This window comes from Dipodomys merriami, unplaced genomic scaffold (assembly GCF_024711535.1).
Source record: "Dipodomys merriami isolate MVZ:Mamm:240054 unplaced genomic scaffold, mDipMer1.0.p SCAF_24, whole genome shotgun sequence".
In the NCBI taxonomy this organism is placed as follows: Eukaryota; Metazoa; Chordata; class Mammalia; order Rodentia; family Heteromyidae; genus Dipodomys; species Dipodomys merriami.
Window position 1 is genome coordinate 15,521,922 of NW_027203826.1, and position 14,633 is coordinate 15,536,554.

Here is a 14,633-nt window from a genome sequence, read left to right on the forward strand (position 1 = left end):
CAAATGATGTTGATTAGACTATCCAATATTAAGAATGAAACATTATTCAAAAATGTTATTATCCTCAACTTCAAGGTATGGACTAATTCTCAACTTGCTTTTAAAATGCGAGGAATTGGGCCTCAAGCTCAGGAACCAATTACTTGGGTTGATGTAGGAATAAAAATTTGAGACTGGATATGGAGAGACCAAATGCTTGGGGGGAATGGATTAAGAGAAAATTCCCATCAAAGAAATGTGATGTGTTAGTGAGTCCAGAGTCTCAAGTGGTCCCATTCCTGTTGGAATTAATCTCAGACCCCAGGGGCATGGAGTGCAAGATTTATCAGTGAGAGAGTCTGGGAATCCACCTTGCAAGACCCTTTCATTGCTCTTCCTGACAGTTCAGGGTCAAAACAAGCAACTTCCATGCCTAACATTGTATAGCTTTCTTCTCCAGAGGCTGATGCCTCTCCAGGTCCAGAGAACAGTTAGTATTTCTGGTAATCTTGTCTGGATGCAGTGAAGGCTGATGCTTTTGAGGAAAAACAAGTCAGCACTCTCCATAGCCAAAGAGGTTATCTGGTGGTATTGAGGAGGCAACGGTTGGGACCTTACCATTCATCTGGAAGGGAATTGGCTCTTTGGTTCTATGGGCCATCCAGTTCAATCTGGCACTTTGATAAGACCAGTCTATAAAAAAAAATCTTAAAAGACCTTATAACTTAAGAATAATTTGATCCTCATTTCTGTAATTGGATTCTCTATAGGAATTTCTAATGAGTATACCAAGTTTTAAGCGCATTCTATTCTGGTAATCCATTGAGTGAATTTCATCCCCCTATTAAGGATTTACAAGGATTGACCACTCTGACAGTCTCCACAGACTAGTACAAATTGGAAAGGAATTATGGTGTCTATAATTGACCTGTTTTATAATTGTTTTGGGAGTAATGACTATAGGTCTTAAATGGGAGTTCTTTTGTTTAAAATTTTATTTTCTGGTAAGGTAATGAGCACATTTCTTGTTGAGCATTGTTACCCCTTCTTTGTTTTTCTCCTACTATCCCTTCCCTCCCCACCTCCCTCACTCCTCTCCCCAATCCAATGTTGTAGAATTCATTTCCAACTTAGTGTCTTGAGTATCAGTGTTGCAATGGGTCATCCTGTGTCCATGTTTCAGCATTTTGTTAGTCCACTTCCCCTTCAAATTAGATAAATGTAAATACAAGATGAAAGGTACCAAGTTCTTAAGAGACATAATCAAACTACCCTTACAGAAAAAAAAAATCATGTTGCTTATCAAGGGATTCTTTGTGACCTTTACTGTTATTATTATTTTTTTAATCCGGCAAGCTCCTTAAAAATATGAGGGGATTGTAGGAGTCAGAAATTCTTTCCTATCAAAGTAGCTAGTTAACATGAACACCACCATTTTAAGAACAGCTAGCAATTTCCAAATACCTTTTTTTTATAGGATAAGCTACATTTTCTATTAAGAATAGTTCGCTAGAATTGAAATGCTTCTCATGGATGATATCCCCAGCTGTGTAAATTATTTCTCTGACAGCTTCCTCCTTTGGCCACATAGCTTATTCCCAAACAAATTTACACTTGGACATCATAAATTTAACAGGACAATAAACATGCATAGTGAGAACAAAGGAGAATATTCTTAGGGAGGATCAGAAGAGCACAATGGCTATGTACATATCATAATATAAAATGATACTTACCAAAATAAACTTCAAGAAGTAGAATTAAGAGGGGTTTTTTGTTCTTACATTACTTTTGCGTATTTTTTTCTGTTTTTTTTTTTTTCCCCTTTTGTCACTGTTTTTTTCATTTCCTTACCTTTTATCTTGTATGTAAGTTTCTCTGATTTGGGGAGGGGAAGCAGAAGCTTCCAAAGGGTAAACTAATTCAATGATACCTAGACACCATGTTGGAAATGAGCTACATAACTTGGGGGTGAGGGGAGTTGGTAGGGAAAAATGTGTGAGATCATGAACGAAAGTGTGATATTTCAAATAGAAATGTATTCAATACCTGACTTATGTAATTGTAACCTCTCTGTATATCACCTTTACAATAAAAATAAAATAAAGAATAAAACTGCAATATGATCTTAACTATATATTTCTGAAATTAAAAATAATTACAAGATGACTTGCATTTTCCAAGCATTATTTTATTTCATTTATTATCTTCAAATTGTTTTACAGAGAGGTTTTAAATTAGCATATCCATTTAGGCAGACAATACATTTTGATAAGTGTCACCCCTCCAGCACTCTTCCTTTCCCTCCAATCTATTACATTCTGTTGTCCCATCAGTTGTGCTAATACTAATCACACCTAAGGACATGGAGTATCATTCCTATATTCACTCATCATTTCTTTCTCCAATCATCTGTCCCACAGTCCCCTTAATATCCTCATTCCAAGCTGTTTTTGTTACAAATGCTTTATGTTATTATTTGGAGTCTTCTGGGAATTATTCTTAATTGATTCTGAGTATATTTGCACATGTATTTTGGTGCATGTGTTCATGCATTTTCACTATATCTCCCTGTTTAACTTTTCTCATTGTGATGACTTACGTCCATAGAATGTACTGAAGTATGACATCCCTTTCAGGGCAGGGCAGGGAGGTTTCTACTGCTACTGATGTTTTTTCCTCTCAGTGAGAATCTCCCACTTGATACCCACCTTGGAGTTATAGTAGGCCTTTTCCTTCACATCTCTTAAAGACTAATACCATAAATTATCAGACATCATATCACAGGGCATGGAATCTTGTGTTCTGGTTGCCCCTCTGTTTTCTTTTTATATTCACTTAATTTACAATGTATTAATTTCTGTTTAAAATTATATTTTATTTTATCTAAGTAGCTTTACAAAGAATTACCAGTTATCCAGTTTATAAGTACAGCACATCTTTTGATGACCCCATTCATTATTCTACCCATCCTTCCCTAATCAACCCTTCCCTTCAATTTTATTAATACCATATGATATATATTGGATATTGTGATTGCATTCTCCCACCATGCACTCTTAATTTGTCTACCCACTCCCTTTGACTTACCATCAATACATTTAATGCTAATTTCTTTCTATTCATTTGGACTGTGAGTTTTTCTAATGAATTTCACAATTTGAATACTCTCATGAAAATACTATAATTATCATGTTATGTTCTATATATATTAAAATGCAAATAATTCTAACTATAGCAAAGAAAAACAGGAAAATAAGAAATTATGTTGCAAACAATGTGAAATGTTCTCTAAGTTTGAGAAAAGGAGAAGACATACTCCTGTCCTCTGAATAATGAATATGTTGTATAGATGCTCATAAAAATCTTCTGGTTAGGCTGGTTGCTAGTGGCTCATGGCTGTAATCCAAGCTACTCAGGAGGCTGAGATCTGTGGATCTTGGTTCAAAGCCAGCCTGGGCAGGAAAACCCTTGAGACTCTTATCTCCAATTATCTCTGTGGCTCAAGTGTTAGAGTGCCCGCCTTGAGCTGAAGACCTCCGGGACAGTGCCCAGGCCCAGAGTTCAAGCCTCATGACCAAGTTTTTGCTTAGAACATCCTTGAATGTTAGTGAAAAAGGAGAAGAAGATTATATGTAGTTGGCACTTGATGAAAACTAGAGTTTTTTTTTGAAGAAGTGAACAAAACCTAGCAAATGATTATAAATTATTTTGATTGTGCATTTATTTGTAAGAAAATTTCAAGAAAGATGTTTTATGAATTTAAACAGAATGTCTGTTTATAGTTTCAGACGTCTTATGATTGAGATGGAAAAGAATAGACATGCCAAGTGGATGAAAAACATGTGTTTAGTAATAGGGGCATATTTAAGGAATGTATAAAAGCCCTGTGATATAGCATAAGAAACTATGTTTATGACACCTGATTTTGTAAGATACTTGTAAGATACATATTTTGTGAGATACTTGTGGATGGGTATCTCACAGTAAATTACAAGTCTGTGGAAAACAAACTTCAAGTTTGTTTTTTTCACATTCATCCATGACATAGAAAATGAAGATTCAGTTTTCAACATATTTTTATTGAGTTATCACACATCATGAAGAACTATCAGTATGATTAATGTGTTAAAATCATTTGATGTTTTATATCAACTTTCTGTTTTATGTACTTCTAGAAAAACAATAATTGAGCAGCTTATGAAAAAATACAATTAAACTTTTACATATTTCATCTTAATGAGATTATTTCCACAATCAAGAATTGGCTTTTTCCTATTGACACTTATTGTTACCTGATTATTCAGTGTTTTCTCAAAATGGAAAAATATCAGAATCCTAGAGCTGTGCTGAAGACAAATTCATATTAACAGCTGAAATTTCTATAGTTACTAGCATTGTCATCTCAGTTGTTATACACTGTGATTGTTAGTTTAAAAACACACAATCCTGACAATGTTTCATTAACATTGGCCATTTAAGAACAGAAGTGCGGAGAAGGGTGATAAGTATAACAATATGGGATGGGGATTTGGAAAAAATATCTTGATAATGGGGTAAATGTATTGCTAGTTATCATGAATAAGAGATGTAAAGCAGAATTTTCCAGAGATGGAAAATGCCCTGAGCCATGCCTCTACTGTAGGATGTAAGAGCTAGAGGCTCCAGAAATGTAAAATAACCTTAAAATTAATTTAACTCATTGGGTTGGATAGTGCACACATAGTAAAATGATTTTTGTTTGGTAGTATAGTTGGAAAAATTTATGAATTGAACACCACAAGTTGTGGCACAATGTCATTGAATCTTTATAGCAGTCAAGTTTTGTTAGTGACCTCATGTCTATGAGCAGAGAAGTTCACCATATATAAAATTCTATTTCTATTATCAACTGTCTGAAATTCTCCTAATGTGTTTTATATAATGCATGGTGCAAGTACTTGGTGACATCACTGCTTTCCTTTAGGAAATAACCATTGTAAAATGAAAATACCACATATAAGTTAACAGTTTTATTAATGTGACACCAATATAGATGATTCTTTTCTACTAAAGAAATTCTTTTAATGTTAATATGCTTTCAATACTAGCTACCAGGAAGCTGAGATCTGGAGGATCCAGGTTCAAAGTCAACTTGAACAGAAATAGCTGATATTTTTATCTCCCATCTCCAATTATTTAGCAAAAAGCTGCTATGGGCTGTGTGGCTCAATTGGTAGAGTGCCAGAATTAAGCAAAAGAGATAGAACATTTACCTTGAATTCAAGCCCTAACATTAGCCCAAACATACACACATATAAGTTTTTAGGATAAAGGTATAAATGGCTTCAGGACAGGATGGACTATAGATATAATTAAAATGAAAATACATGAGTTAAACAGAATAGAAAACAAAGAGGAGTCCAGAGAATATGGTGGAGGAGAAGCTGGTGGCTAAACAAGCTCTTGCATAGAAAGGAATTTTAGTGTTCCAGTAAACAGTCCTAGACTAGGGAGTCACACCAACTGTGCCATCACAGTACAGAGAGTTTGGCCAGAAAAGAAAAATCCAGGAAGCTAGGTCAAGGAGACAGATCTGAGCACTTGCCTCTGTGCATTCCAGTGGCGGCAGCAGTTGCTACTGCAGCCACCATATCAACTCAGAGAGCTCAGCACAAAAGTACCAGATGTGGTATATGAGCAAATTCTACTCACCACCAGCAAGAACTAACAAAGAACAGAAATCTTCATCCTACTCTTTGCAGACCTGGGATGGCCCAGAAACCACGAGCCTTGCATAAGTATCCTCAAGACATCCTTATCCCTTCTCATGGAGCAGTAGTGGGAAGCTAGTCTCTTTCCCAACACAGGAGAAGAACTCCATCTTTGATACTGACAACGGCCCAGTCAAGCAGCTAGCTCCAACTCACGCCTTGGAAAAAACAATAGGAGCCATTCCACAGTTCACAGGAACTGGACCTGGCCTGGCTGGCTCAGCCCCACCCAGAGGAAAATAACCCCACCCAGGCAGAGATAGCTCTGCCTACAGAGGAGTAATTTTCTTGCCAGAGGCTGCACCTCCCCACTACAGCCTAGACAGCACACCCAGCAGCAGGAGTGGTAAAAGATAAACAAGTAAAACTCAGTAAACATAAATCCAAAGAATGGCTCCAGGCTGGGCTCTGTGAGAGTCTCAGGAGCTAGCCCCTCAGGGAAATGCTGCTGATTGCTGATAGGCCTCAACCCTATCCAGAACCTAGCTTCATCACAGCAATTCCAAGTTAAAGGAAACAGCCATCTCCCTCTTTTGTAATACTCAAAGCAGATCAACCTCCCACTGAACTAGCCTGGGAGGAGGATTACAAAGTCCTGGGTAAGGGAGATAATTTTTCTTCATGCTCAAACAAACTGACTTAAGAAACCAATCAAGCCACAGGAAAACCAAACAGCACAAGCAAACCTGAGACTGCACCAAGAAACTGGTTATGGACACAGGGGAGATACAAGATCTCCCCGCAATACAAAAACAATCAAATAACTCACTTTTCTAATTAATATTTTTATTTTTATTAAAAAATGTTTTCTATTTATTTCCTCCTTCATAATTTTTATTTTAGATGTGTGTGCATGTATGTGTGTTTGTTTGCTTTTTTGTGTGTGAGTTAGTTGCTCTGCTCATTCCCAGATAAATAGCCATCATGGATTATTAGATCTTATCTTTCATTGTGTACATAGCTAATTCAGAAATTGATTACTTAATTCACAACCTCTTAGGCTTAACTTCTTTAATAGTACTATTATTTCTTTTTTATATATACCTATATAATTTTTAAGTACTCCATTTTTTAATTTTATTTTTTTTCCTTTTTTCCTTATTATCTCTCTCCTCCTCTCATGGTATCCTTTTCTCCTATCAGTATTATTTCTTTATACTAACATAATTTTTTAAGTGTTTCATTTTTTTAAATTCAAATTTTTGTTTGCTCATTTATTCTTGTTTATCTCTCTCCTTCCATTCTGTTCTATCCATTTCCTCTCGGAGATTAGAACTTAGATAAATTCACTCTTTCCTTTTACCTCTCCACATCCCTCTAATCCTATTTTTCCCCACAATTCTCCCTAAACCTATTAATTTCAGGTCTGCAGAATCCCTCTAGGATATTCTCAGCCCATTAATTCATAGTTGTTTGATGTTGAATTGATTGTATCTGTTGAAGTAGATTGTAGCTGCAGCCATTTTGACTGTGCAACTATAGGACTCTGGTTGATACTTGCCTTAAAATAGTGTTCTAGAATGAAATTGGTGTTACTTTCATACCAAATGGGCAGAAAAAGCCAGAGAAACACAAGAAAAATGGCAAGTCCAGGTATCTCAACTCCCACTCATGATAATCAGGTGACAGAACAATTAATGAATGATCCAGAGGAGAGTTCCCAAAAAGCTCTACAAACACTACTGGTAAACATGATGAATGAAAAAATTGAAAACCCGCAAAGGATTCAATGTGAGCATGATAGGGAGTGAGATGAGGCAGGTGAGATTAATACAGGAACTTCACAAGCATGATGAAGCTAACTATAAATTAATACATGGATCTCATGAACATGAAGAAGCTATTCAAAGATTAATACAGGAATTGCATAAGCAGGCTGACAACAAAGAGAAATAGGAATTGAGCATGAGCAAGCTAATCAAAGAGTTATATAGGAATTACGTGGGCAGGACAAGAATAGACAAAGATCAAAATAGGCATTCATGTAATCCATAACCAGACAGCTGAAGGGATCCAGGGAGACCACAAAGGGAATGCTGAATGGAGCCCATCAGAAGGAAAGGGACTCCAATGAAACCCTAACCAATCAACTAACAGATTTGAGAATAAATACTGAACACCAAATTAAGGCAGGAAAGAAGTCCATACAAGATGTAAAACAAAGCTCCCACAAAGAATTTGAAGCCATCAAAGCCAACCAATTAGAAGAAAAGGAAATAAAAAACAAAGGAGAAAGTCTTGACAGTAGGTTAGTCCATATAGATTGAATCTCCAGGATTGAAGACAGCCAAGATATTATAGAGAAAGAACATACAACTACCCAAGAAAAATCCAAGAAATATGATAGATCTAGTCAACATTTAGAAGACACCATCAGAAGGCCTAATCTGAGGATAATGGGTCTAGAGCAGCACCTAGACACAGAAGTTAATGGTTGGAGAAATTTATTTAACTGGATCCTAACAGAGAACTTCCAAAACACATAAAAAGATAGGCCTTCAGATACAAGAAGCTTTTAGAGCTCCAAATAGAACAGACCAAAACAGGACATCACATTATAATCTCCACAGGATCAATTCAGACCAAGGAAAGGATCCTTAAAGCTGTCAAAGAGAAAAGATCAATCATTTATAAAGGGAAACCAATTAGAATAACCTCAAATTTCTCATCAGAGACAAATAAAGCAAGAAAAGCTTGGAACTATCAACCAATAATACTGTACCCAGCTAAACTCTCCTTCATAATGGAAGGCCAAATAAAAACCTTCCATACTATAGAAAGACTAAAACAATATATCTCCACCAAACCAGCCCTACAAAAGATACTTAAAGATGTCCTACACATAGAAAACCAACATGATCACAATAAAGGCCAAGAAACCACACCCAAACTGAGAATCCAAGAACTATAGGAAGAACCCAGTTGTCACAATTCCCAAGAAGGTGAATAACATGGCAGGAACTACCAAACACTTCTCAGTCCTACGTCTCAATATCAATGGACTTAACTCTCCAATTAAATGACATAGACTGTCTGGTTGGAGTAAAAAGCAAGATCCTTCTATCTGCTGCCTTCAAGAGCCACACCTTGCCCATAAAAACAAACATATTTTGAAAGTGAAAGGCTGGAATAAAATCTACCAAGCAAACGGCCCCCATAAACAGGAGGGAGTTGCAATCCTAATACCAGATAAAATAGACTTCAAATTAAAATTAGTGAAAAGAGATAAAGAAGGTCACTACATACTAATTAAGGGATCTCTCCCTCAGGAGGATATTACAATTCTAAATATCAACTCACCAAACAAAGGAGCACACAAACTTATCCAAGAAACACAATTTTCATTTAAATCTCACATAGATTCAAGGACATTAATTGTTGGAGAGTTTAACACACCACTATCCCCACTAGGTAGATCAACCCAGCAAAAACTGAACAAGATACTGCAGATCTAAACAACTGCATAGATAACTAGATTTAACAGACATCTACTGAATATTTTACTCAGCAGCAGCAGAATACACGTTCTTTTCAGCAGCACATAGAACATTTTCCAAATAGAGCACATTTTAGTTCACAAAGCAAACTTTCCAATTCAAAAACATTGAAGTTATGCCCAGCATTCTCTCAGACCACAAGGGATTAAAATTAGAACTCAACACCAAAAGTCATCAAAGAAAGTCTGGTAACACATGAGTGCTGAACAACACACTTGAATCACCAGTGGGTCATGGAAGAGATTAGAAAGGAAATTCAAATTCAACAAAAATGAACACACAAATTACCAGCTCCTCTGGGACACAGCAAAGGCAGTTCTTAGAGGCAAGTTTATAGCTCGGAGTTCCTACATCAACCGATTGGAGAGATCTGAAACCAAAAATTTAATGAGACATCTGAACTTCCTTAAAAAGTAGCAAGATAAACCCCAATCCAGTAGATGGAAGGAAATAATTAAAATTAAATCAGAATTAAACAAATTAGAATCCAAAAAAAAAATAGAAAGAATTAAAAAAAGAGTTGGTTCTTCAAAAAAATTAACAAAATTTACACACCCTTAGCAAATCTTATCAGAAAAAGTAGAGAACACATACAAATAAACAAACTTAGAGATGAGAATGGAAACATCACCACAGAAACAACCAAGATGCAGAACATTATAAGGGAATACTTCTCAAACCTTTATGCTAATAAGTTTGATAATCTGGAAGAAATGGATGATGTCTTAGCAAATGTCGACATGCTGAAACTAAACCAGGATGAGTTAAACCAACTTAACAGACCCATATCAAGCATCAAAATAGAAACAGCAATAAAAGACCTCCCATCTAAGAAAAGCCCAGGACCGGATGGATTTACAGCAAAATTCTACAAGGCCTTCAAAGCAGAACTCACACCAATACTTTGCCAACTCTTCAATGAAATTGAAAGAAAAAGTTCACAACCAAACTCTTTCTATGAAGCCCTGGTAACCCTCATTCCAAAACCAGACAGGGACTCATCAAAGAAAGAGAACTATAGACCGATTTCTTTGATGAACATCAATGAAAAACTTCTCAACAAAATTTTTGGCCAATCAACTTCAACAATTCATCAAAGAAATCATACACTACAATCAAACAGGATTCACTTCAGAGATGCAAAGCTGGTTCAATATACACAAATCAATTAGCATAATTCATCACATCAACAAGAGCAAGGATAAGACCCATATGGTCATCTCAATAGATGCAGAAAAGCATTTGACAAGATCCAACACCCCTTTATGATGAAGGCTCTGGAAAAATTAGGAAGCCATGCAACATTCCTCAATACAATAAAGGCTGTATATGACAAACCTACAGCCAGCATTATACTTAACAGTGAAAAACTAAAGCCATTTCCTCTTAACTCAGGAATGAGACAAGGATGTCCACTCTCTACTCTTTTCTTCAATTTAGTATTAAGTTGCCTAGATACAGCAATAAGACAATATATAAGCATAGGAGGAGGCTACAATGCTTGATAAGGAATGTACTCATTATCTTGCCCATGTAATTGTAACCCCTTTGTACAGTATTTTCACAACAATATATATATATAAGCATAAAGGGGATCCAAATGGGGAAAGCTGAAGCAAAACTCTCCCTCTTTGTAGATGACATGATCTTTAGAGAATCCCACCATCTCCACTCCCAAATTACTCGAACTGATTTGAAACTTTGACAAAGTAGCAAGGTATAAAATTAACCCTCAAAAATCAATGGCTTTTCTGTATGCCAACACTGAGAAAAGCATGGCTGAAATCAGGAAAGCAACTCCCTTTGTAATAGTCCTACAATTCTATGCCTCCACAGAAAGAATGACATTGACCCATTTGTTAGGAAATGGAAAGACCTCGAAAAAAATATATTAAGTGAAGTAAACCATGCCCAAAGAAACATAGGTCCTATGGTTTCCCTTATTTGAAATGACTAGTATATGTCTGGGACAAGCAGAAGAGGTGTAAAGCTATGTACATATGACCAGATAAGGTGATGTTAAGGAAAATGAACCCCAAGATAGTGACACAAGTGTTTTTTTCTTTCTTACTATTGTTTCTAATGCATTTATAATGTACCATGTGATTTTTGTTTGTTTTTTCTATCTTCCTTTTCCACGATATAACCCGTTTTCAGTATATTTGATGTTGGTGCCCCACATCTTATTTATACAATTCTTGGGGAGGGGAAGGGAAAAATCAAAACGCTTAAATAGAGATACAGGTCCACTCATTGTAACCCTGAGATGTACAAGACACTATGTGAAAAATGAAATTTACAATTTAGGTAGTGAGAGGGGGGAGGGGAAGGTGGGGAGTGTAGTTTAGGAGGTGGGAGGGAAGGGAGGGTAGGGGATAAACAAAGGAGGAGGTAACAATGCTTGATAGGAAATGTACTCATTACCTTGCTCATGTAACTGTAACCCGTCTGTACAGTATTTTTACAATAAAATGTATCTTTTAAAAAAGAATAGAAAATAAACTATCAAAATCATTAACGCTAAATCACAATGTTCCTTTGCTAAGGTACCAGGTAAATTTGAACACACACTCAAATGTGTAAATATGTTTTTACTTACACAGAATGATTGTGTTTGTGATGCATTATCTCATGTTTTAGTATCTGCCTACATAGTATAATGACTGAATCAGTATAAATATTATATTCATCATCTTAAAACATTAATGAGCACATTCAAAATCTGCTCCTATTTTGGGATGTGTTATGTCTTTTTGTTAACTCTATTCAATCTACTCTACCATGCAACACAAGAAACTTCTAATTGCATCCACTGATGCACTTCTATCTTTACCATCCTTATGGCCTTCTCCAGATCGACACCATATTCCCGAATTCTATCAAATTATTGATTTCACATGTCAGTGAGATCTTGCAGTGTTTGTCAGACTGATGTCATTTAACATACTACAATTAATATAAAACTAACATTGAATAAGCCTTGCCCTTTCTTTTACAGCTATAAAAGCATTTGATAATGTTTTATAATAGAATCCATTCCAAATGGGGTGAAAAGGTTTCTTAATATATATTTTATATTAACTATACAATTCTTGATCAAACTATTATCTGTTACCTATCTATTAGTCACAAAGTACATAATATATACACAAATGATTTTATGTGAAATATAAAACATTTCAGTTTCTAGCACAGAAGACATTTGCATATTGGATACTTGAAAAATGTTCAGCCTTAGTTTGATGTCCTTCAAATATGCAATGCACCCAAAGCTTTTAAAACATAGAATGTAATTACAGTAAATAAGCTCAGGAATAATTTCATGTGAATTATGAAAACAAGATGTCAATTTTATCATGAATATCTATAGTTGACAGTAGTATGCATGTGCATGGCATATTTATTTTATATTACATTGTAATGAGGCTGTAATAAATAATTCATATCAATGTTGCTTAAGTTACTGAGTATAATGTGATTTAAAATGAAGTAAATACCTTAAGAATTATAGCAGTGCCTAGCAAATTATTGTATTATTTAATAAAAATATGTCACTATGTGGTTCAGAGCATACCTGAAGGAAATAAAAAGGAAATAAAAATGGAGTGCAGAGAAATAACAATCTTTTTTTTCTATGAAGTGAAGATCTCCCAGACTCACATTGTTTTATTTTATGACAAGGTTTTGCTGTATAACTCAGGCTGGGCCTGATCTCCCAACCCTTTGATGTCAGCTTCCCTAGTCCTGGAGTTACATGTACTTATCACCCTGTGCAGCCTTCCTAGAACTCTTGTCATGGCCCCCAGGACTTCTTTGTTCCTTAGGCTATAGATTATGGGGTTGAGCATTGGGGTGAGTATGGTGTAGAATACAGCTAGAATCTTATCTCCTTCGGGAGAGCGGAGATTCTTGGGCCGAAGATAAGTGTAGACAAAGGGCACATAGAAAAATGTCACCACTGTTAAGTGTGTTGAACATGTGGTGAAGGCCTTTTTCCTTCCCTCCTTTGACCTCATAAAGAAGACAGCAAAAATGACCCGGCCATAGGAAGCAGAGATACCAAGGAAAGGAAAGAGGAGAAACAGGATTGTGCTCACAAAAAACATGTACTCATAGATGGAAGTGTCCACACAAGCCAGTGGCAAAATGGCTGAGATGTCACACAGGAAATGATTAATAACTCTAGACCTGCAGTAAGGAATGTGAAGGACATAGATTATGTGTGCCAAGGAGTTAAGGAAACCCAACATCCAAGATCCGATGATCATCTTTACACAGATCCCTTTACTCATGCGAATGGGATAGTGGAGGGGGTGGCAAATGGCCACAAAACGGTCATATGCCATGGAGGATAGGAACAAGCCTTCAGAACCTGCTAACATGGAGAAGAAGAACATTTGAGCTCCACAGCCCAGGAAGGAGATGCTTTTCTGTCCTGAGAGGAAGTTGAATGCCATCTTGGGCACAGTGGTGGAGATGTACATCAGGTCTGTGAGAGAAAGCTGGCTGAGGAGAAAGTACATGGGGGTGTGGAGTCGGCAATCCATATATATGAGAGAGATCATCGTTGAATTCCCAATCAAAGTAAGAGAGAACATGAAGATGAAAAGAAGCAAGAGAAGTAGACCAGTTTGATTAGGAGGCAACAAGCCCAATAAAATGAAGTCATTGGAAGTTTGATTCCATTTCTCCATGAAAATGTATTTCTTTATCTATGAAAGAAACATAAAAATATCTAAAAGTAGGTTACTGAACAGAAAAGTAATTGGTATTGTAATGGTTACTTGACAAAAACTTTTATTCCTCCTAAATTGTAACTGTTCTAGATTTTTTTTCTGAATGTAATGTTCCCTTTCATCTTTTTCTTGGTACCACCTCAGCAAGAAGGAAATATGTTCTTTTTCTTTATGTCATGGGTAGCAATCATAAATACTTTAGATAAGGTATTAAGGCATTCCAACTCAGACATAGCTCCTGGCCAAGAACACTAATTAGCATTAATAACAAGTAAAATAATCTATGGAAAACCAGGTCCTTTTATGCATTGTGTCAGAGAAGTACTTGGTCAAGAGAACGGCTGGTGTACAATACTATTGAACATAGGACCACAGGCATCCTTTGCTATTGTAACCTTTGAGAAATAAACTCTTCATCTGACAAAATAAATAGTTAATGCAAGTATAAATAAATGCTCATCATTTTTTAGAATGTATTAATTCTTTCAAAATATTTCCCTTATTTTTATTCTACAAAAGAACTACTAGATCCTTTTAGCCTTTGGTCCTTTAGGTAGACAAGAACCTGCATTGTTAAATACAAATTATGTACCTGACATAGATAATAGAACAACAAAGACAAATGCATCAATTAATTTTCATGTTCTATTTATTCTAATATGAGGAAA

General features: G+C 35.9%; 1 protein-coding gene across 1 annotated transcript; it reads right to left on the reverse strand.

Annotated features, from left to right (window-relative positions):
- Positions 1 to 532: 532 nt before the first annotated feature.
- Positions 533 to 13,923, reverse strand: LOC138835504 (olfactory receptor 2L13-like). The gene is made up of 3 exons (XM_070033999.1): positions 13,008 to 13,923; positions 11,695 to 11,724; positions 533 to 672 (listed from the first exon to the last, which is right to left on the reverse strand). The coding sequence occupies exons 1-3, from the start codon at positions 13,921 to 13,923 to the stop codon at positions 533 to 535; spliced, it is 1,086 nt and encodes a 361-aa protein (XP_069890100.1).
- Between the last annotated feature and the right edge of the window lie 710 nt (positions 13,924 to 14,633).